General features: G+C 38.5%; 1 protein-coding gene across 2 annotated transcripts in view; it reads left to right on the forward strand.

Annotated features, from left to right (window-relative positions):
- Nucleotides 1–25239, forward strand: part of LOC150090505 (COMM domain-containing protein 3) — a 73893-nt gene that overhangs the window by 37603 nt on the left and 11051 nt on the right. For both annotated transcript variants that reach the window (XM_090378536.1, XM_090378531.1), the window contains exons 5-6: nucleotides 6947–7007; nucleotides 21822–21878. In XM_090378536.1, the coding sequence (XP_090234662.1) occupies nucleotides 6947–7007; nucleotides 21822–21878 (118 nt within the window). The remainder of the gene's footprint in view (nucleotides 1–6946; nucleotides 7008–21821; nucleotides 21879–25239) is intronic.

A 25239-nucleotide genomic window follows, 5' to 3' on the forward strand; every position in this document is an offset into this window, starting at 1 on the left:
ATCGCCCTTGTTTTTTCCACCTACAACAAATTAGGATCCTTCTTCAGCACCTATAAAGACACATACAAATATTCTACAAACGACCTTAATAATATTATATACCTCATTAATTGTCAACCAAACTGCAACACATGTTATATCGGAAATACCACTACCAAATTTGGCTCATCAAAAACATCCAACACCTGTGCATACTACCATTTCCATAGTCTCACGTCTAACCAATCTGTCACAGAACTTACAACTCATGCCCAGACTCATAACCACAACCCGCTCATCGATTCTGCCATTTCCATCATTAAACTAAAATCCAGCTACAGAATACTTCAATATGAAGCTCTAGTTATCGAATGGTACAAGCACCACTCTAACCTCAAAATTCTAAATTCTAAACTCCCCTTCAATCTTTCCCCAATTTGGAACTTCTCGAGATTAAAGTTCCCACATGTCAAAAAAGGCATCACAAGAGTATAATTTTTTATTCTTAAAATACCATGCGCGTTCTCTCCCCACACATTGCCAACTGAAGACGTTCTTTAACTAACGAAAGTCCTCGTAAAGACTATTGGCTTCACCGGATTCACTTACATAGTTTTTAATTATTCTTCTTTCTTTTATTTCGATGACAACCAAGGATTGGATGTGTACACTTCTGTTTCCTTGCGTCCATTTAACTCAGTCAACTTTTACCTACTTCCCTCCCTTTTAATTTTTCAATTTAACAATTCAACTTAAACATTAACCACGCTACCTAAGTAAACCATCGCAGATTAATTTCAAGGTGAGTACCGCTTTTTAAGCTTTCGCTATTCTTTTCTAGTCTATTAACACGGTACTTGAAGATTTCTAAAAATTTCGCATTCGTAATCTGTTTTCTTATTCGATTTCCAGATTACGGACAGTGAAGACTTTGAAATATTCTTGAAAGCCCGTGGATTTCACTATGATATGTTAAAGATGGCTTCCATTTCAAGACAAACTATTATAACACTTCATACACCATGAAGATTAATTTTAATAAATGAGTGTATTGTTACGAACCTTTTACCAGGTTCTTGTTCATGCACAATGAGTTAGAACAAGGATTAGAAATTTGCCTTTCTCAGAGTGCTGACATGTAAGAGGCATCTCTAATCCAGTGTCTGTTATCATCGCAGCCTATTATTCTCCAGCAAACCCCTCCATACCCTATTAACCCCTACTTAATTTTATTGTTGAAAATCCCATTCCATAATTCCCCTTATGTATCTCTACATATTTCTGTTTAAAGCAATATGTCTAAATTTGTTGATGTATAAAGTTTCTTTTATTCTTCTGTTTTTTTCAGTCTCTTCCCTCCCCCCCCCCCTCCCATTACCACAAAATTCTTATCACTATATGCTTGAATACACTCCAACATGTGCTTTGCTAATTCAGCTTCTTTTGTGTCCCCTTTAACCACGTGTTTGTTGTGCTCATGTATGCATGTTTCAAATCTTCATGTCTCACCTTATCACATTTTTTGTATATTACTTTACTCAAATATTGAGTAAAGTAAGCGGTATTTGTTTGAAGTAGTGAAATTTTTTTTCTGCTAGAAAAGAATAATTTTTTATGATAGTTTTTTTGTCTTGGAGAATTTTTGGTACATCAGTTACTCAGGCCATAGTACACTAGTTATATAAGGTATAAGGTATGTTCGTGTCAGACGGCGCCTGGGATTTCTCCCATCTCCGCGTATGTTCGCTGTATCGAGGACAGTACACTGTCAAGCCAGAGACTTGAAAGTGTGCGGGTCATGTCTGTGCAGTGTGATCTGTTGTGCCCATTGTTTGTCCGGCTTATTGGCCGCCTGGCCCCTGGTGGGGCCCGACGTTGCCCATACCTTGCCACGTGGAGGCTAGCCGGGTGTCCAGCATCATGACGAGTTGCTCCGGCAGGTCCTGCCACCTAGTTTCCTGGGATTTCAGTGGCTAGGACCTAAAAAATAAATAAATTAATAAAAAAATAATAATAATAAATAAAAAAAAATAATAATAAAATAAAAAAAAATAATAATGATAAAAGTAAAAAAAAAAATAATAAATAAATAAAATAATAATAAAAAAAAAAAAAAAAAAATATATATATATAGGCATTTGACGTTAATTCTTAAGGAGATTGCTGTTAGCAAATCGCTGGTTGGGGTTGAACGCTAGAAAGATGTGTTAAAAGGCCTAATAGGTCGGGCAGAATTTTGTTGTTATTAAATTTAGACGTGTGGGCTATACGTTAGATGAAAGATAAAAGTGGGAGGAAGTGGAGGCTGAAGACGGGGGGTAGAAGTAAGGGGTCGATAGAGGACATGACCCCTGCTAGGCAGTATGGCATGCCCATGCCACACCAGAGGGGAGTTTGGATGGCGGGTGGGGGAGATAAAGAAGAGCTATCTCCCCCTGCTATGGATAAGGTATACAGTTAGAGTGGGGGAAGAGACTGAAGACTGGGGGGGAAAGGCAGAAGCATGGGGACGATAGAGAAGGCGACCCCAGGTGGTCAGTGAGGCAGGCCCATGCCTCACCAGGCGAAGAGATGGGTTGGCAGGGGAGGGAGGAAACAGAGCATGTCTCCTCTCCCTCCTGCCGGGGATAGGCAGTGTTGGAATTTAAGATGAATAGGGTAAGGGTACCCCATTCAGCTCGCCATATAGCCTTTGGCAGCGGAGCTGCTAGTGGTTCTAGTCAGTTTCCAGGAGCAATCGGACCGAAGCATGATCGGTCATGAGGTGGTTCCCGTCCGTTATGCAGTCTTTACCGTCAAAAGGTCCGGGTTTGCTTGTCGGCATTTGTGGGGTCTTTCTTGTGACATTTCCCATCCATGTGGTGTTTGCGTCAATGTTGTTTATAGAGTCATTTCTCATTTATTCAACTTTAGGTCCACTTCAGGGTTTAGTGCCTTGATTATCGGAGACCATTGGATTCAGGCGTCTTCCACGGGATGATTTCCTTCAAGGTTTGTTCATTTCCTTATTGTGTCAGTTGTTGATTGCGATTTGCTGCCGATAAGAGCTCTCCGTCTTGTGAACAGGGCCAGTGCATAGCTGGAGAAAGCCTGATATTCTTCCTTGGTGTCCAAGATGTGGTACTCCTGGCCGTATGGTAGATACTGTATTTTGGTGATGAATGCGCTGCGGAGGTCGTCATACAGCTGGCAATCATGCATGAGGTGCTGCCAGCTCTCCAGCCCCCCGCAGGTGCAGGTGGGATCTTCCTGTATTCCGAGTAGGGATAGCTTTGCATTCAGAGCTCCATGTCCTGTCAGTAGGTATGTGACTTGTAGGCCCGGGGAAAACCAGGGTGGGAAGTTCGGAAAAACCCGACGAATATTGGGCAGAAACTTTCTGGTGATTTCGCCTTTTTGCGAGGTGGCCCATCCATCCTGCCACATCTGCAGCAGGTGAGCATGGAGCTTTTTCTTTTCCATAGTCTTGCTATTGATGATGTCGGTGGTGAATCCCAAACATGTCTGTGGGATACCCTTGTCCAGGTGGTGCGTGAGGCCCCGTCGAATGATCTCTAAGTCCAGTGGAAGGACACCAGCAAGGACTTGCAGGGCATGTGTGCTCACTGTGTTGCAATCTCGAGTAATGGTCAGAAGGATTGATCGGTGAATCGAGTCAATGATTCGTTTATTGACAACAGTTGTGGCTTTTTGATACCATGCGCCAGATGCATACGTGACTATTGGGGTGAAGATGGTTTTATAGAAAAGACGTAGCACCCGTCTGTCTAGGCCCCAGTCTGCGAGTGACTCTGGCAACCAATGCAGTGTATCGTCTGACTTTTGTACGCAAATATTTCAGGTGGTCCTGAAATGATAGATTTGGATCTAGAATCATGTCTAGGTACTTCAGCTGCTTTGAGAATTTAATTGTTTTCTGGTCAATCTTGATTTGTGGAGGCCGCCTGAGGTTGAGGCACCCCTTGAGCAGAATGGAGTTTGTCTTTGCAGGGGATATTCTAAGTTGATTTTTCTTTGCCCATTCCTGAAGGGTGGACAGAGCCCGGTTTGCCAGTGTCTCCAGTTGTGTCCTTGAGTCCGCTGACACTGTCAGTAAGAGGTCATCAGCAAAGGCCTGCGATTTTACCTCGTCAAGGTCTATAGCTAGGAAGGAGTCCATTACTATGTTCCACAGTAGTGGTCCAAGGACCGAACCCTGTGGACAGCCGCGAAATGTATTCTTGGAGAGGGTCCCATAGGGAGCAACAATCCTGATGGATCTGTTTGTGAGGTAGCTCTTGATGACCCTGTAGAGGTTGCCTGGGATCCCAGCAACCCGAAGCCTTGCCAAGCTGCTTGGCCACCAAAGTGCATCGAAGGCCCCAGCAAAGTCCACGGCAATCACAAGGAAATACTTCTTGGTGCATCTTGTTACTTGTTCTTGTAGGTGTATTAAGGCATCCACGGCTGAGCACTAGTTATGGTATCCTAGTTGACATGGTATATTGTGTACTATATTTGTAATATTTTGTAATATGTGTTCATGGGCTAATTTGCATATTGTGCAGGTGCTAAAAAAAGTGGAACTTGTCGAGTGGGTGGGGTGACTCCTTCCACTTGAGATTGGCTAACTACAGCCCTAATTGAAAAAGTTTTTAAGAATTCCTCTACTTTTCCATGAGATTCAAATCCAGATCTCTCTCTCTCTCTCTCTCTCTCTCTCTCTCTCTCTCTCTCTCTCTCTCTCTCTCTCTCTCTCTCCAAATGAGTGACAAGTGGGAAAGCAACTCTACAATCATGGAGGATTTATATAGATATTTGTCTTTTTATCTGTCATGTTATAAACATGATGATTTGATTGCAAAAGAGATAGCAGCAGTATGAAATGCATTGAAGATTAAATTTCAATTCATACAGTTCAGAAAAAAGTAGAAATAAAATTATGAATTTTCACTGAAAATTTATGAAATTTTTATTCCCTGTGCTACAATTAAATTCAGTGAAACATTTTTATCTTAAGAATTTTTATGTTTGAACTTTTATAGCAAACTTTTTAAAAGTATTTTCAGGTATAAATAGAGAAATTGTGGAGAATTAGTGGACTTTTGAAATGAATTGAGTGGAAAAGAATAATAAAAGTTAAAGTAAAATTAAGGTAAATGAATTCAAAAATTCAACTACAGTTTTTTTTTTTTCCATTTACAGTATTTCTCTAATCATTTTATGATGGGTTATATGCTAGTACCAATATGTTATTAATAAATGTGCTATGGGATAAACTTGATTAATCATACTCGCATCGGAGTTCACATCTGAGTTCCATTTCCCATTCTTATGTCGTAGTAGTTTACACATTTATTTTAGGTAATATGTACTTTTCCAGTGTATATTACCAAGTTGTACTTATGGACAAGTATCCAATTCAGCTTTTATGTGTTTTTTTTTTTTTTTAATTTTTCTTTTTGGTCATTAAACTTTATGGACTTATGCCCTTTTGCACCATCTTAATATTATATAAAAATGTTTGTAAAAAAGATTGATGTCCATAAAAAAATTATTTTCAGAGGTTGATAATTATAATTATAGAGTCCTAAATGTACCATTTATTCCTGAATCTAATGCCATGCTGATTTTACAATTACACAGGTCAACAAATATTTTTTATTAGAAAAAAAAAATTATGTGGACTGCATCATGAATTCTGATTCCAAGTCTGTTTTTGGCTTTCCTATAACACTTCTAGTTTTTGTGATGGGACCAATTACGTGAACATGATGAGGCTGATTATACCACTCACATACCTATTCAGCTAACTTATGTGAATACAGTTATTATTTATACATTCATATTTATGTAATTGTTTGAATTTCTATCTTTGTTATTTCATAATTTAATTTTTGATTATGAATTATTTCGGGCAAGATCCAGTGAATTACTGAAACAGGTCAATCATTAAATTGAAACATTCATTGTCATGCCTTAAAAGTGTAAAAATCACTCCAGTAAATTCTGCTATGTATGAAGCTCTCTCCTAACTAAATTACGATGGTATACAGTCACAAAGCACATTTGGAAAATTTAATAGTTATACTTTTGCTGTGCATACAAACACAAAGAATGTTTAAAAATGTTCTTGTTTATACTCCGGCACAATCACCAGGTCAGTGGAGTTTACAATAAATCAATCAATACAAATGTTAACCATATTTAGTAGTCACGGGCTTGAATTCTGGTCCACGTAAAGAGCATGTGTACTGCACTCGTGCTCCTGACCACTCGGCTATTTAGCAGTTATAATGCATGGACACCACATATTATTTGTACTGCTTGGTTCGAGTGGATAATTCTTCCATATGTATCTTTGCAAATATGCATCTTAATTGTTAGGTTCTATCTTTGTTGCCATGGGTTAACTAATTTGGGTTTCTTGTAGTCCATGTGCCACCTGTTAAATAACTCTCATCTAGAGAGAAGGATTTGCATGTACGTATCCAATCAATAGCACCTGTAAAATGTTATGCAAGCGTTGTACATTTGGAATCAGTTAGTACTGAAACAGGCTGTTGTATCAGTTTTATCTTTTAATTCCTGCTTGCTGCAAAAACAGATCAAAGGAGAAGATAGTCAGTTCTACAAGCATCTTATAAAGAGATAAAGTGACCCTTTTTTTTGCATGAATTCTTAAAGGCAAATGCATTAAAAAAAAGTGCTGGGTCGCATTAATATTCCTGGATTGTTAAATATTATTATTATTTTTTTTTTTACAAAAAAGTGCCAGATTTTCAAGTGCGAAGTTTTATAGTTTACTGTAATATGATAAAAGGAACATCAATCAGAAAAAATATTTCATATGATTTGGTCAACTACAACTAAAATAACTTACAGGAACACGATTAGTTTTTCAAAAACAAATACTGTTTTGACTAAGAAATATATTATGGTATTATTCTTCAGGTCATTATCTGTTGACAGTTAAATTCTGTTGCAGGATATCTCATGACCCACCACATATAGTTGATGTAGACTGGAGGCAAGATTATATTATTAAGGTATGTAAGAATGATATACACATTTAGAAAATTACATTGTATATATCAATGCTTTCTGAATGGGTTGTATATTACAAGTAATGCAATGGGAATCGCATTTTTAATAGATTTGTAAGTAAATTTTGGCCAGAAATTAATATTTTTTGTAATAATTGCACATAAAATTAGTGAGTGTTATTCTTCTTAATTTGTACTAATTTCTACCTAGAATTGATATTAATCACCAGTGAGTCACCCTGCATATAAAATTATAAATTTATTTATGAAACAAATGGTCAAGAAGAAGAAAACTTTTCTTTTTTTTTTTTTTTTTTTTTTAGTTTTTTCATAGTTCATTATCAAGTTTTACAATAAAGACAATAAGTTACAGTCCAGTGGCAGCATATGACTCTTTGATGTATTTTGTTCTACAGCATAAAAAATTTTATTTTTATAATATAAAATTACATCCATTAATACCTCTTGCTACAACATTGGCTGGTGTTACTCTTTGTTTTGGTTAGTGCCTAATGTTTTGTGAAGGAGATACATGAGACCAAGCAATAGCATTAGTATTAGCATTAGTAGAGGCATTTGATGCAAGAAAGCAAGCTTATGCAGCATCAGCAAAAAAAAAAAAACCCACTTCCACTTCACCCCTCTGTTCGTTCAAAATACCTGTCCAGCTGAGCCTTAAACTTATTTAGGCTATCAACCTCCACCACAAGGGATGGAAGTCTGTTCCATCAACCAACCACCCGCTGGCTAAAGGCAAATTTCCGCACGTCTATCCTACATCTGTCTTTCCTCAATTTGAATTTATGCCCTCTCAGGTGATTCCTCTGAGCTAGAGGAAGAATCCCATCAGCATTGAGCATGCTTAAACCATTCAAGGCTTTATACACCTCTATCAGATCACCTCGCTGGTGCCTAGTCTCCAGACACTGTAATTTGCAAAATTTGAGCCTTTCTTCGTAAGAGCACCCCTTTGTTCCATTCACTAATCTTGTTGCCCTTCTCTGTACTCGTTCCACCAGCTCTACAGCCTTCTTTTAATGAGGCCTCCAGACCTGTATACAGGTGTGGCCTGACCATTGCCTTATACAATGGAATAATCACCTCCTTATCCCTGCTGGAAAAATTCCTGTATATCATTGACAATACTCCATGAGCTACTCTTGCAGCCCGTCTGCACTGCTCAGAGAACTTCATATCTGCCTGCACAACCACCCCCAAGTCCCTTTCATTCTCTACCACTGTCAGTGTAGTACCACAGAGTTGATACGTTGCTCTGGGGTTGCTGTTTCCCATATGTAGTACTTTACATTTGTCAATGTTAAACTTCATTTGCCACCTCTCAGCCCATCTGCTCAACCTTTCCAGATCCTGTTGCAGCAGCATAGTGTCATAAGTGTCCTTGACAACCCTGCCAACCTTTGTATCGTCTGCAAACTTAGACATTAAGCTTGATATACCATCATCAATATCATTTATAAATACAAAAACAATAATGGACCCAACACTGAGCCCTGAGGGACTCCACTAATAACATTAGTCCACGATGAGCAGTGTCCATTGATTACCACTCTCTGTCTTCTCCCCCTCAACCACCCCTTTATCCATAGCAGCAATTTGCCTCCAATGTCACACTGCTCCAATTTGTGTAGCAGTCTTCCATGTGCAACAGTATCAAAAGCCTTTCTAAGATCCAAGTATATAATATCAAAGTTATTCCCTGCATCCAGTTCTTTTGTGACTGCATCATAGTATCCAATCAAGTTGGTCAGGCAAGACTTCCCCTTAACAAAACCATGCTGTGTCTGAGCTATAACTGAAGTCTTGTCTAAATGATCCTGCAGTGCTTCTTTAACCAGTGCCTCCATTAATTTTCCCGGAACAGAAGTTAAGCTCACAGGTCTATAATTACTTGTGTCAGCCTTTGATCCTCCTTTGTGAATTGGGGTCACATTTGCACATTTCCAGTCTATGGGTACCTCCCCTGAGTCCAAGGAAGCTCTCATAATTATGGCTAAGGGTTTGCTTACTTCCTTTGCTGCCTCCTTTAATATAACTGGATAGATCCCATCCACCCCGGGTGCCTTTCTTGTGTTTATCTTCAACAGTTTCTCCTCCACTTTACTCCCAGTTATTTCAAGATTCTGTAGCTTACTGCTAGAGTTGAATACACCTCTGGCATTCCCCTTGCTGAATAACTCCTCATGTGTGAATGTCGATGCAAAATATTCATTTAGTTTGTTAGCTACCTGAGCAGGATCATCAACAGTTGACCCATCAATATCAAGGGGACCAATCTGATTCATCCCCTTCCTTCTAGAGTTTACATAAGTAAAGAACTCTTTGCTGTTTTTCTTTGCTTCCCTTGCCAAGGATTTCTCGTAATCTGCCTTCGCCTGCCTAACCTCCTTTGTAACTTGGTTGCATATCAACTTGTATCTATCATAGGCTTCTGTGTCATGTGTTAATTTGTAAGTATCCCATGCATTTTTCTTCTCTGCCGTATGCCTCATTAGTTCATCTGACATCCATTTTGCTTGAACAATATTTCTTAGTTAGTATGTAAAGCCTAGTAGCTTCCAAGATAAGTTCTTTGAATGCTTCCCATTTTGAATTTGCTGTTGGTAACATCATCAGTTGGTCCCACTGTATAGAATTTAAATACTGTCTCAGTCCATCGTAGTCGCCTTTACGGAAGCAGTAACCCTTCCCTTTATCCCTAATGGTAGTTACCTCTTTGAGTAAATCCCACTTCAGCACACTGTGATCACTGCCACCTAGCGGTTCATTTATCTGCAGATTCTTAATGCATGAAGAATCACTGCTGATAATCAAATCAAGAGTATTACTCCCTCTAGTTGCCTCCCGAACATGCTGATGTAGAAAACAATCATCCAGTAAATCCACAAAAGCCCTGCTAGTGTGTGAGTAACCAGCCCCCAAATTCCAGTCAATATCTGGGAAATTAAAATTCCCCATTATAAGACTCTCTGATTTACTGGCCCACTCTATTTCCCTGTACAGTTCCTTATTATACTCATCAGAGTCATTAGGCCTATAGCACACTCCTACTCTCAATTTTGATCTCCCAATGCTTATGTCACACCAAACTGACTCAACACTGCACTGTCCAGCGATGTCGACTGGCTTCACTTCCTTGGACTTTGTGTTTCTTAATTAATAGCATAACCCCTCCTCCCCTCCTGTCCTGTCTATCCTTTCTGTACACATTGTATTCTCCAAATTCCAGTTCCGCATTACTTATATCTGTGTGACACGATGTCTCTGATATCCCAACAATATCTGCTTTGATGCTTTTAGCAATACCTCAAATTCATCAAATTTATTTACCGAACTCCTAGCATTGGTGTACACCCAAGTATACCTGCACCTGTTTCTATTCTTAGCTACCCTAACACAACCCATGTGTTTACTTGTACCGCAATGGCTTCCAGCAGTCTCTGAAATACCATGCATCTTGTTTTTCAGGCTTCTGCTCATTCTAATAGAAGCAGTGCAAGAATCTCTTTCACCTCTGCCAGTGGCTACTGTCAATCTATTGGTCTTTGTCTCCCCCCAAGCTAGCAGTTTTCCGACCCACCTAACACTGCCTCGATAGCATCAGCAAATATTCTTGCACCCTTTCTATTTAAGTGTATCCCATTCCTGTAGAAGCAATCTCTCCTGTTAACAAGTACAGTCCAGGCTGAAAAAAATTCTACCCCTTGAGCCTTGCACAATCTTTCCAGGGCCGAATTGATCGACAAGGCTCTCATCATATACTCCCTCCTATCGTGTCTGGGCAGAATTGCAGACACTTTCAAATTCAACCCTAATTCTCGGCTTTTGTTCAACAGTGACCTGTACTCGTTAAGTAATTCTGCCGGTCTTCTATTCTTAATATTATTAGTGCCAACGTCTACAACTATATCACCTTTTGTGCCCTTAAAAGATTATATTCGCTCTACAACGTCATCAACCTTTGCCCCTGGAAGACATACCCTGGTCCTGTTCCACCTATCTTTTTTACAAAGCATGTTCCCCGTTTCCCTGACAATAGAGTCACCAACAACTACTAGTTCCTTCGGGACCAGCGCATTCTGCCTTGGGGGGTTGTCTCTGTGTCACGCAATGCTCAAGTGCAAGCTCTGGCGTTGATGTGGGCAGCTGAGAGCTTGATGGGCCCCTCAATTTAGTTTCTTCGAGGACATCCACCCTGTCCTTCAAGCTCTCATATAGGCCCACAAGAACGCCGAGTTGTTGCCTGATATCGATACACTCCTTGCATCGCGCAAACACAAAGACATCCCCCTTGGCAGTATCATGTCCCGTACCCGATTGCTCTGCAAACATCAAGCAAATAGTGCATTTTATAAGGCTGTGAGTCAGAGGACAACTGTCCCCCCTCAGTTCTGCTCCGAGCCACAGCACTTCCATTAGCTTGAGCCTTTTGCTTTCGTGCTCTGGTCTGAGTCATGATTCTATTAATTTATTAATTAATTATAATTAATTATGTTATGTTATTAATTATGTTAAATATAATTAATTATATTACGTTTGTAATCTATGTCGTTATATGTATTTATTTAAAAGTACAATTTAACTGCTAACGAAGTTCAACTAACGCTATCTAGTGCGGTATATAACTATCGTACCACAAAGGTGGGAAAGTTACGAACGGTAGCGGAGTTGAAAACACGTGGATACCCTTACCGATACTTTTAGCATTAGCATTAGTAGAGGCATATGATGCAAGAAAGCAAGCTTATTCAGCATCAGCCAAAAAAAAAAAAACACACACCACTCCCATTTCACCCCTCCGTTCTTTCGAAATACCTGTCCAGTTGAGCTTTAAATTTGTTTAGGCTATCAACTTCAACAACAAGTGATGGAAGTCGGTTCCACCAACCAACCACCCGCTAGCCAAAGGCAAATTTCCGCACATCTATCCGACATCCGTCCTTCCTCAATTTGAATTTATGCCCTCTGAGGTGATTATTCTCAGCAAGATGAAGAATCCCATTGGCATTGAGCATGCTCAAACCATTCAAAGCCTTATACACCTCTATCAGATCACCCTCGCCGGTGCCTAGTCTCCAGACTCTGTAATTTGCAAAACTTAAGCCTTTCTTCGTAAGAGCAACCCTTTGTTCCATTCACTAATCTTGTTGCCCTTCTCTGTACCCGTTCCAGCAGCTCTATATCCTTCTTGAAATGAGGCCTCCAGACCTGTATACAGTACTGAAGATGTGGCCTAACCATTGCCTTATACAAGGGAATAATCACCTCCTTATCCCTGCTAGAAAAATTCCTGTATATCATTGACAAGACACCATGAGCTACTCTTGCAGCTCATCTGGACTGCTCAGAGAACTTCATATCTGCCTGCACAATTACCCCCAGGTCCTTTTCATTCTCCACCACTGTCAGTATAGTACCGCAGAGTTGATACGTTGCTCTGGGGTTACTGTTTCCCATATGTAGTACCTTACATTTGTCAATGTTAAACTTCATTTGCCATCTCTCAGCCCATCTGTTCAACCTTTCCAGATCCTGTTACAGCAGCATAGCGTCAGTAGTGTCCTTAACAACCCTGCCAACCTTTGTATCATCTGCAAACTTGGACATTAAACTCGATATCCCATCATCAATATCATTCATAAACACCGAAAACAACAACGGACCTAACACTGAACCCTGAGGAACTCCACTAATAACATTAGTCCACGTTGAGCAGTGTCCATTGATTACCACTCTCTGTCTTCTGCCACTCAACCATCCCCTTATCCATAGCAGCAATTTGCCTCCAATGCCACACTGCTCCAATTTGTGCAGCAGTCTTCCATGTGCAACAGTATCAAAAGCCTTTCTAAGATCCAAATATATAATATCAAAGTTATTCCCTGCATCCAGTTCTTTTGTGACTACATCATAGTATCCAATCAAATTGGTCAGGCAAGACCTGCCCTTAACAAACCCATGCTGCATCTGAGCTATAACTGAATTCTTGTCTAGATGATCCTGCAGTACTTCTTTAACCAGTGCCTCCATTAATTTACCTGGAACAGAAGTTAAACTAACAGGTCTATAATTACTTGTGTCAGCCTTTGATCCTCCTTTGTGAATTGGGGTTACATTTGCACATCTCCAGTCTATGGGTACCTCCCCTGAGTCCAAAAAAGCTCTCATAATTATGGCTGGGGGTTTGCTTACTTCCTTTGCTGCCTCCTTTAATATAACTGGATAGATTCCATCCACCCCAGGTGCCTTTTTTATGTTTATCCTCAATAATCTCTCCTCCACTTTCCTCTCAGTTATTACAAAATCATCCAGCTCACTGCCAATGTTTACTTTACCTACATCATTCTCCTTCCTGAATAACTCCTCATGCGTGAATGTAGATGCAAAATACTCGTTTAGATTGTTAGCCACCTGAGCAGGATCCTCAACTGTTGAACCATCAATATCCAGTGGACCAATCTGATTCATCCCTTTCCTTCTTGAGTTTAAATATGTAAAAAGAACTCTTTTCTGTTTTTATTTGTATCCTTTGCCAAGGATTTTTCGTAGTCTGCCTTTGCCTGCCTAATCTCCTTTGTGACTTGGTTACAGACCAACTTATATCTATCATAGGCTTCCATGTCACCCATTAATTTGTATGTATCCCATGCATTTTTCTTCTCTGCCACATGTCTCATTAGTTCATCTGACAACCATTTAGGCCTAAACCTTGAACAATATTTCTTAGTTGGTATGTAAAGCCTGGTAGCCTCCAAGATTAGTTCCTTGAATGCTTCCCATTTTGAGTTTGCTGTTGGTAACATCATCAGTTGGTCCCACTGTATAGAATTTAAATACTGTCTCAGACCATCATAGTCACCTTTACGAAAACAAAAACCCTTCCCTTTACCTCTGATGGTAGTTACCTCCTTGAGTAAATCTCACTTCAACACACTGTGATCACTGCCACCTAGTGGTTCATTTATCTGCAGATTCTTAATGCATGAAGAATCACTACTGATAATCAGATCAAGAGTATTGCTCCCTCTTGTTGCCTCATGAACATGCTGATGTAGAAAACAATCATCCAATAAATCCACAAAAGCCTTGCTAGTGTGCGAGTGACCAACCCACAAATTCCAGTCAATATCTGGGAAATTAAAATCTCCCATTATAAGACTCTCTGATTTACTGGCCCACTCTATTTCCCTGTACAATATCTTATTATACTCATCAGAGTCATTAGGCCTATAGCACACTCCTACTCTCAATTTTGATTTCCCTATGCTTATGTCACACCAAACTGACTCGACACTGCCCTGTCCATCGATGTCGACTGGCTTCACTTCCTTGGACTTTGTGTTTCTTAATTAATAGCATAACCCCTCCTCCCCTCCTGTCCTGTCTATCCTTTCTGTACACATTGTATTCTCCAAATTCCAGTTCCGCATTACTTATATCTGTGTGACACCACGTCTCTGATATCCCAACAATATCTGCCTTTGATGTTTTGAGCAATACCTCAAATCCATCAAATTTATTTACCAAACTCCTAGCATTGGTGTACACGCAGGTATACAAGCACCTGTTTCTATTCTTAGTTACCCTAACACAACCCATGTGTTTACTTGTACCGTAATGACTCCCAGCAGTCTCTGAAATATCCTGCATCTTGTTTTTCAGGCTTCTGCTCATTTCAATAGAAGCAGTGCAAGAATCACTTCCACCTCTGCCAGTGGCTACTGTTAATCTATTAGTCCTTGTATCCCCCCAACTAGCAGCTTTCCGACCCACCTAACACTGCCTCGACAGCATCAGCAAAAATTCTTGCACCCTTTCTATTTAAGTGTATCCCATCCCTGTAGAAGCAATCTCTCCTGTTAACAAGTACAGTCCAGGCTGAAAAAAATTCTACCCCTTGAGCCTTGCACAATCCCTCCAGGGCCGAATTGATCGATAGGGCTCTCATCGCATACTCCCTCCTATCGTGTCTGGGCAGAAATGCAGACACTTTCAAATTCAACCCTAATTCACGGCTTTTTTTCAACAGTGACCTGTACTTGCTAAGTAATTCCACCGGTCTCCTACTCTTAATATCATTAGTGCCAACGTGTACAACTATATCACCTTTTGTGCCCTTAAAAGATGATATCCGCTCTACGTCATCAACCTTTGCCCCTGGCAGACATACCCTGGTCCTATTCCACCTATCCTTTTTACAAAGCATGTTCCCTGTTTCCCTGACAATAGAGTCACCAACAACTACTGGTTCCTGTGGGACCAGCGCATTCTGCCTAGGGGGGCTGCCTCTGTGTTGCCTGATGACCAAGTGCAAGCTCTGGCGTTGATGTGGGCAGCTGAGAGCTTGATGGGCCCCTCAATTTATTTCCTTCGAGGGCATCCACCCTGTCCTTCAAGCTCTCATAAAGGCCCATAACAATGCTGAGTTTTAGCCTGATTTCCTTGCACTCCTTACATCGTGCACACACAAAGACATCCCCCTTGGCAGTATCATGTCCCGTACCCGACTGCTCCGCAAACATCAAGCAAACAGTGCATTTTAAAAGACTGTGATTCAGAGGGCAACTGCCCCCCTCTGCTCTGGTCAGAGTCATGATTCCGATTTAATTCAATAAAATTTCAAAACAAAAATTAAATCCTTAAGTTATATCCCAAAACAGTTAAGTTATATATATATATATTTTTTTCGGTATCTAGTGTTTTCTACGAGTTCCCTTTATACAACTTCCGTATCACGTGTACCACTATAGTTATGTATTAATTATTTGTTACGATTAAGTCGTTATATATATATAGAGTTAAAAATACAATTTAATTGACAATAAAGTTTATCAAGATTAATAGATTTACTGATTAATTGACAATATTATATTATGCACTATACTACACTAAGCTTATGCTATCGTGTAAAAATGGCGGGAATTCTCGAACGGTACTTCTGTGGACTCGTAAGTATTGATTAGCTTCCAGATCTCGCTATCTCAATTTAGAATAAACTAAGGATCCTGACTAGGTCTATAATCTACTTATAGAATATAATTTGATATAACAATTTTATGCAATTACAAGGCCGAGTAAAGAATAAATACACCAAATTAATCAGAAAATCACAAAATAATGTTATACTACTAAATTTAAATCAAAAGTTTTAGAAAAACAATAATTTCAAATCAATAAATAAGAAAAATCCACTTAGCGGCTTTGAACACGACCGTCTCCTAGTAGCCTCTTATTCACAGTGTCGACTAAATTGAGACTTGGGACAAGAGTATTCACGCGCTAGTCAAAGAATATTCAGCTCCAAAGAAACGGATAAGTTTTGAAGAGTTTTGCTGTTATATTGATCTAATTGTCATAAAAAGCTGTAAATATCTTTATTGTCCTAGTCACGCTCATTATTTTATTTTTTAATTTAGCTATAGATTTTGTAGGTTACTACTTAATATACATAGAACCTTTGTATCGTTCGAATCTTTCCACCATTTATAGTTATAGAGTGAGTGGTAGAGGAATCTAAATTATTTAATTATGGTAAATAGGCAGCTCCAAAGTTTGAATCACTTAGGTGGCAATAGTTGGATAATTTTGTTATAGCATTAGCCATGGCAAATGATGCAATAAAGCAAGCCTTGTACAACATCAGCCAAAAAAAAAAAAAGAAAAGAAAGCCACTTCCCATTTCAACTATCCATTTCCTCCAATAATTTGTCTAGTTTTTCATTAAATTTATTTAATGCTATCAACATCTTCAATAACAACAGATGGAAGTTTGTTCCAGCAATCAACCACCCACTAGCTAAAGGCAAACTTTTGCACATCTGTTCTGCAACTGTCCTTCCTCGATTTGAATTTATTCCCCATGTGTAGTCTGAGCAAGAAGAAGAATCCCATCAGCTTGAGCTTGCTAAATCCATTCAAACCCTTAAACACCTAAATCAGATCACCGCACAGGTTATAGTCTCCAGATGCTACAATTTGCAGAATTGAAGCCTTTCTTAGTAAGAGAATCCCTTTATTCCCCTAGCTAATCCCATTGCCCTTCTCTGTACTTGTTCCAACAGCTCTATATCCATTCTAAGATGTGGCCTGACCATTGCCTTACACAATGGGATAATTGCCTCGTTATCCCCACTAGCAAAATTCTTGTATATCATTGACAAAACCCCATGAGCTGTCCTGGCAGCGTGTCTGCACTGTTCAGAGAATTTTATGTCTGACTGCATAATTACCCCAGGTCTTTTTCATTTTCCACTGCCCTGAGTGTAGTACCATACAGTTGGTATGTTACTCTGTTACCCATATGCAGTACTTTGCATTTATTACTGTTAAACTTCAGCTGCCATTTCTCAGCCCATCACCCAACTTTTCTAGATCCTGTTACAGTAGCATTCTGTCATTGCTATCATTAACCACCTTGACTACCTTTGTATCATCTGCAAACTTGTTTGTTTGTTATTTGGTTTTTAGGAGCATTAGCAACTAAGGCCATATTGCTCCGGGATATGCGGTGGTCATTCCCTGACCTTTCCGCATCCTCCGTATTTGGTGGTAACGGGCTCGAACCCCGGTCTAATCAAGAAGTATGTGCTACGCACTGCTGCTCCTTCCCACCTGGCTATGGAGGCGCCAAATGCAAACTTGTACACCTGATATACTTTCATTAATATCATTGATAAATATACACTGAAAGGACAGAATTCGTGGGATACCTGGTTCCTGGGCAGTGCGACGTTGTCGCCTCTCTCGCTACTGGACGAAACCACCGCTTGGCAGGTATATAGGTACATTACATCACTGTATTGACATAGACGGTAATTCAATGTCAGTATGGATAAACGCTGTGAATTAACCAACTTTGAAAGAGGGATGATAGTGGGTGCCTGACATATGGATCACTCTATTACGGAAGTGGTACAGAAATTGCACTATCCCCGTTCGACAGTATCAAGAGCATATTGAGAATACACCATTTTTGGAATAACATTGCGTCGTGAACAGCGCTGTGGGTGGTGGATGAACGTGGTTGGTGCATCTGTCCCACATTGTTTTAGCCAACTGGGGGGCAACAGTGGCACAAATCACTGCCGACTTCAATGAGGGAAGTGCCAGAAACATCTCCACCAAGACCATGAAGCAATAATTAGCCGCAATAGGTTATGGGAGCCACCCACTCACCAGTCACATTGCTAACACCACAGGACTCCATGCCTCAACTGGGCAAAAGAACATTGGCACTGGACCTTGGATGATTGAAGATGGGTCTCCTCATCTGATGAGTCCCGTTTCTAGTTATTTCGAGCAGATGGGAGGGTGCATATCTGGTGGAAACCGCACGAAGCTATGCACCCATTATGTCAACAAGGAACTGCTCAAGCAGGTAATGGTCTGGGGAGTGTTCAACTGGCACACATTGGGACCTCTGGTACATCTAGCCGGATCTCTGAATGGTCCAGGTTACGTGTCCATCCTTGCAGACCATCTGCGTACCTTCGTGGTCATCATGCACCCACAGGGAAATCTGGGATGACTGCTACTCATAAGCAGTACCATGCATTTATCAATGTTAAACATCAACTGCTATTTCTTAGCCTATCAGCTTAATTTTTCTAGATCTTGTTGCAGTAGCTTACCTTGAGTACTATCTTTAACTGCCCTGCCAACCTTTGTATCATCTGCAAACTTGGATATTAAGCTTGATGTACATTCATCAGTATCATTAATAAATATTGAAAACAACAATGAGCCCAACACTGAACCCTTGGGGACTTCACTAACAACATTAGTCCACAAAAAATTGTGTCTATTGATAATCGCTCTCTGTCTTCTTCTGCTTAATCATCACCTTATACATAACAGTAACCTGCCTATAATGCCACATTGCTGCAGTTTGTACAGCAGTCTTTTATGTGTAACAATATCAAAAGCCGTCCTGAAATCGAAGTAAAAGATAAACTGCAGCTATTTTCAATCCATTGCAGGATGGGAGTTTCCTCAACGATTCACGTTGTTGGAAAATGGACAATCTGCCATGCTGGTCCGCTGCAGATTGACTGTATTTAGCAGTCAGAGGATCGAGCCTCGGACTACTTAAAGAGCATGGGCTACTGCACTCCTGCTCCTGACCACTCGGCTACAAAGGCCGTGAAATCGAAGTATATGCTATCAAAATAATTTTTTGCATCCAGTTCCTTTGTTACTGCAACGAAACCCATGTTTAGTCTCTAGAGCAAAGTTTCCAGCATCCCCCTTTCCCCATACTTCTCCTTCAACCCATGCATGGTACTAAGTACTATAGGTTTTGATACCTTTTGTGTTTGGGGTTTTCATAAAAAAAAAAAAAAAAAAAGGTAGGTCAGACAAGGCTACCTCTTAACAAAGCCATACTGTGATGGCAGTATTCTTGTGCAGATTGTCCTGCATTGCTTCTTTACAGTGATTCCAAAATAAAGGTAGAGGAATATTTAATAAAATTTTATGACATAAATTTAGAAAGTGAGGGTTGTAACTAACCCTCACTTTAAGACTAGTATTTGTTGTGCTATCCAGTCATGTGTTGTCATGTTATGCAGTTGATTATTGCTGTACCATTCTTTCAGTAGTTGATATAGGAGCTCATTGCTCTGAAAGCTTCTAATGCGTATTATTTTTTATTGTTGTTTGCTTTTAATTTATTCTCTATATTTATGTTTTATCACCTTTAATCTTTGCATTTTAAACAATCTATATAATATTGGTGTAAACACAACATAGACAACTCTTAAGTAAAAAAAAAAACCTACATTACTAGTGTGAAGGGCACCATTTTATCTCTATCTCATATTGTGCTCTTACTTCACGAGTTACCAAGTATTGCACTACCGCATTATAGCCTTAGTAGCTAATGTGCCAATAAAATCAAAACAAAAACAAAGTATTGCACAACCTCGAATAAGTAATGCTTCACTAAAAGAGAAGACTATTGTTACTTATTCTCAGGGCACCACCACCCAGACGGCACCATTTCAAGACTTGTTGGCCTTTCATCAGTGGGTGGGCAGGTACCCTGGTATTGCAGACACGACAATCCAGTTGTGAAGATAATCCCACAATATGAGAGATGCCAGAACGTGTATGTGATATTTAAGTAAAATTAAATGCAACAAGGCATCATATCTTTAAGAGTATAATAATCTATATAATATTGGTGTAAACACACCATAGACCACTCTTAAATAAAAAACTATGTTAGCAGTGTAAAGGGCATCATTTTATCTGTATATATTGTTTACACTAATATTATATAGATTATTATACTTTTAAAGATATTTATGCCTTGTTGCATTTAATTTTACTTAAATGTTAAACTATATATTTTATTTGTATAATTTTAATATTTTTTAATAAAGTCGTTATTTCTTCAGTTTTGTTTTGTTTTGTTTGTTTTATAATATGTTTATCCCCAATACACAAGACCTTTTCAGATTTGTAGTGTTTCCCACCATATGTGCAGTTCTTTAAATGGTGTGGCAATCATTATGTAACTCAAGTAACAGACTTGTTGGCCCTGCTAATATGTACCCTGCCACATTGGTTGTTTACAACTGAGTAATTGTTATGATTTTTGTAGTAGAGTAATACTGTTCATCTTGGTACTTATGTTTTTTTTCTGTTATAGTCCGTTTTATGTAGTCATATTTTTACAACATAAATTTGAACATAAAAATATTTTGCCATTTTACGTGGTTTCATAATTTATGATTAATATCTTGGAAATAGACTTTTTGAGACCGATACTTATAGGAACTTTTCTGTTATTTTTAGTTATAGAATATGCTCCTGCATTTGTTATATGCAATTTTAAAACACCGTATATAGTGGTTTGGGGTCAATTAATTAGAAAGACTATTTGTGTGGAACATGAATGCATTTTATTCTGTAAATTTTATCCTGCAAATTATACTGGAAATCACTAACACATTCAACATAATTGATAAACATTCAATATAACAGTTACTTTGAATATCCATCACTTTAACCTCATCCAGAGGCAAATGTGTGAATTTGAATGATGGCATGATCTGCAACTCAGAAGCTCCAGGACAATTAAAAGGAACTGATATTACAAGTTGATGTTTTTCTATGCTTAAGAGTACATCTAGAAGAACCATGGTATAAAGATTTACAGGCTGTAAAAGTCCATTAGTTTCTTCTCATCATCCTGGAGTATCTGAATTGGCACGTCATGCTATCACCCAAAATCACTTATTTGCCTTATCATGATGTAACTATATAAAATTATTAATACCTGAAATTTTGGAAATGAAAACACGTCACAATTCCATTAAAGTTAGGTGCCCATTTTTACCGTCAGAGTTTTGTTCATATGAACATGTCACATTTGCTCACCTGAAAGCTGTTTAAAGTTATGTATGTATGAAGTTTAGCTTGTCTGTAAATATAGGCTAATTTGCATATTGTGGGTAAATATGACATATTGCTGAAAAATCACATCTAGCTTTGGGCTCGACAGTAAAGTTTTAAATTTGATTTGTCTTTTTAGTCTCATGTTGGTATTACTATTATGTATTGTATTCTGAAGTTCAAGATGACAGGGTGCACATTTTTTTTTTTAACTGTTGGAGGGGGGGGGTTGTTATAATTTCTTGAGTGCTAAAATTCATAATACCATTAGAAATTTTTATTGCCTGTTTTATATTTAGCAATTCTTTGAAAAAAAATATTAATTAAATAGTAGTTTTTTTACATTTCTTTTGTATTCTTAGGTCTATTTTATTTATGGTATTTCATATTTTATTTTAGTCAAACTCACTAGGAAGAATTGGTCAACCAAGTTATCTTGTATCATTTAAAACTGAGGTAAGCAAAAACATTTTTCCTTAACCAAAAAAAAATTTTTAAAACCTGCAAATGATATAATAAATTGAAGATATGATTCTTCCTCCCTACTAAAAACCGTTACCACTTAAAGGATGTGCAACCTGTGGCTTGCAGACCCTTTTTATTTCAAACTATGGCTGGTGAGTAAGAGATCTGAGGACTTACATAATAAGTACAGGGCAATGTTGGCAAAAAAGTCATGAGTTAGGATTGAATTTGAAAGTGTCTGCAATTCTGCCAAGACACGATAGGAGGGAGTATATATTGAGAGCCTTGTTAATCAATTCAGCTCTGGAAAGAATGTGCAAGGCTTATGGGGTAGAATTTTTCTCAGCATGGTCTGTACTTGTTAACAGGATGTTTTTACAGGGATGGGATACATTTCAATAGAAAGAGTGCAAGAATATTTGCTGATGTTATCAAGGCAGTAAAAACACAGACTAATAGTTTTAACTAGAGCTGCAGACAGAGGTAAAAGTGATTCGTGTACATTCCTTTTTTTCAATTAACAAATCACTGAAAATTAAAAAATTATTTTAAATTAAAGTTATTAAAATTATTTAAAAAAAAACAAATAAAAAAATGAGAATAGGAGTGTATTATAGGCTGAATGACTGTGATGAAAACAACAAACAACTATACAGAAAAATAGTGGGCCAGTAAATCGGAATGTCTTATAATGGATTTTAACTTTCTGGATGTTGGAACTTGTGGGTTGGCCATTCAAACTCTAGCAAAACATTTGTGTATTTATTGTATGACTATTTTCTATAGCAGAATGTTAGAGGCAAAAAGAGAACAATATTCTTAATCTAATTATCAGCAGTGGCAATTCTTTGTGCATTAAGAATTAGCAGATCAATACACTGTGGATACTGCCACCTAGTGAGACCACTAGGTGGCAGGGCTCACATTGTATTGATGTGGGATTTACTTCAAGATTTAATTACCATCAAGGGTAAAGGGAAGGGTTTTTGCTTTCTTAAAGAATTACTGCTACTATGTGATTATGATGGTCTCAGACAGTTTTTAAATTCTATACGGTGGGACCAACTGATGATGTTACCAACAGCAAATTTTAAATGGGAAGCATTCAAGGAATTAATCTTGGAAGCTACTAGGCTTTTCATACCAACTAAGAAATACTGTTCAAGGTTTAGGTCTAAATGGATGTCAGAGGAACTAATGAGACTCGTGGCAGAGAAGAAAAATACATGGGATGCATATAAATTATCAGGCGACACAGAAGCCCGTGGTAGATATATGCTAGTCTGTAATTGTCACAAAGGAGGGGTTAGGCAAGTGAAGGCAGATTACGAGAAATATTTGGTAAAGAATGCAAAGAAAAGCAGCAAAGACTTCTCTGCTTACATTAACAGTAGAAGAAAGGGTTGAATTACATTGAGCCACTTGATGTCACTGGATTGTGTTCATGACTTTGCTCAGGTGGTTGACAAATTGAATAAGTATTTTACATCAACATTCATACATGAGGATTTCTTTGGGGAAATGGATGCTAGAAGTTTATCAAACTGTGACAGGGAAATAAATTAGTAATAAGTGAGAGGAAAGTGAAAGAGAAATAATCTGAGTTAAACATAGAAAAAAAAAAAAAAAAAGCACACCTGAGATGGATGGGAATTGGATCTATCCAATTATATTAAGGGTGGCAACAAAGAAGGTAAGCAAACCCTTAGCCATAATTATGAAAACACATTTGGATTCTGGTGAAGTTTCTGTAGAATGAAGATGTGCAAATGTATTCCCAGTTCACAAAGGGTGACATGAGTAATTACAGACATCTCAGCTTAATATCTTTTCCAGGGAAAATAGAGTAACTGGTTAAAGAAGTGATGCAGGACCATCTTGACAGTTGTGCAGTTATACTTCAGTCACAGCATGGGTTCAATAATTGGAGATCTTGTTTGACCATTGCTTAATTGGATACTATGATGCAGTGACTATGGTACTATGATGCACTGATTTTTATGGATGCAAAAAATAATTTTGATATCATATTTTTGGATTTCAGGAACACCTTTGATACTGTGGTGCATAAGAGACTTCTGTACAAATTGGAGCTGTATGGCATTCAGAGCAAGTTACTGTTATGGGTAAAGGGATTGTTGAGTGGAAGAAGACAGACATTGATTATCAATGAACACTTCTCTTCATGGATTAGTTATCTATGGAGTTCCATGGGGTTTGGTGCTGTCCCATCATTGTCATTAATGATATTGATGAAGATATATCAGCTTAAGGTCTAAGTTGGCAGGATGGTTAATGACAGTTATGAAGGTATGCTGCTGTAACATGATCTAGAAAATTTAAGCATATGGCCTGAGAAATGGCAATTGAAGTTAATAATTGGCAAATGAAAGTTACTGCATATGGGTAGCAGTAATTCCACAGTAACACACCAACTGTGTGCTCAAGGTATTAGAAAATGAAAAGAACCTGAGGGTAATCGTGCAGTCAGACATGAAGTTCTCTGAGCAGTGTAGCCATACGGCTAGGATGGCTCATGGGGTTTTGTGAATGATATACAGGAATTTTGCTAGCGGAGATAAGCAGGTGATTATCCCATTGTATAAGGCAGTGGTCAGGCCACATCTTGAGTACTGCATACAGATCTGCAGGCCTCATTTTAGGAAGGATGTAAAACTGCTCAAATGGATACAGAGAAGGGCAACAAAACTGGTGAGGGGTGTTGTTATGAAGATACTTCAGTTCTGCAAATTGCAGTGTCTGGACACTAGGCACCTGTGAGGTGATCTGATTGAAGTGTGTAATGCTTTGAATGGTTTGAGTGAATTCAGTGCTGATGGTATTCTTTCTCTTGCTGAGACTATGCACGTAAGGGGAAAAATTCAAATTGAGGGAGGATGGTTGCCGAATAAATGTGCAGAAGTTTGCCTTCAGCGAGTGGGTGGTTGATTGCTCGGAACAAGCTTTTATCTGTTGTTGTTGTGGAAGTGAATAGTTTGAATAAATTCAGTGAAGAACTAGACAAACTGTTTGAGGGTATGAATAAGTGATATGGAATATATATATATATATATATATATATATATTTTTTTTTTTTTTTTTTTGGCTGATGCTATATAAGCTTTTCTTTCTTGCATCATTTACTAATGCTAATTAACCAAAAAAAAAAAAAAAAATATATATATATATATATATATATATGTATTATAACCACCTTGCCTATCCTCTCTAATTCTTTAAATTTATTTAAACTACCTGCTTCCACCATACCAGATGGAAATTTGTTTCATTAGTCAGTCACTTTGGCCGAAAGCAACTTTTCACACATCAATCCTGCATCCATCCTTTTTCG

Source organism: Mastigoproctus giganteus, chromosome 1 (genome assembly GCF_048544385.1).
Source record: "Mastigoproctus giganteus isolate SK-2022 chromosome 1, ASM4854438v1, whole genome shotgun sequence".
In the NCBI taxonomy this organism is placed as follows: Eukaryota; Metazoa; Arthropoda; class Arachnida; order Uropygi; family Thelyphonidae; genus Mastigoproctus; species Mastigoproctus giganteus.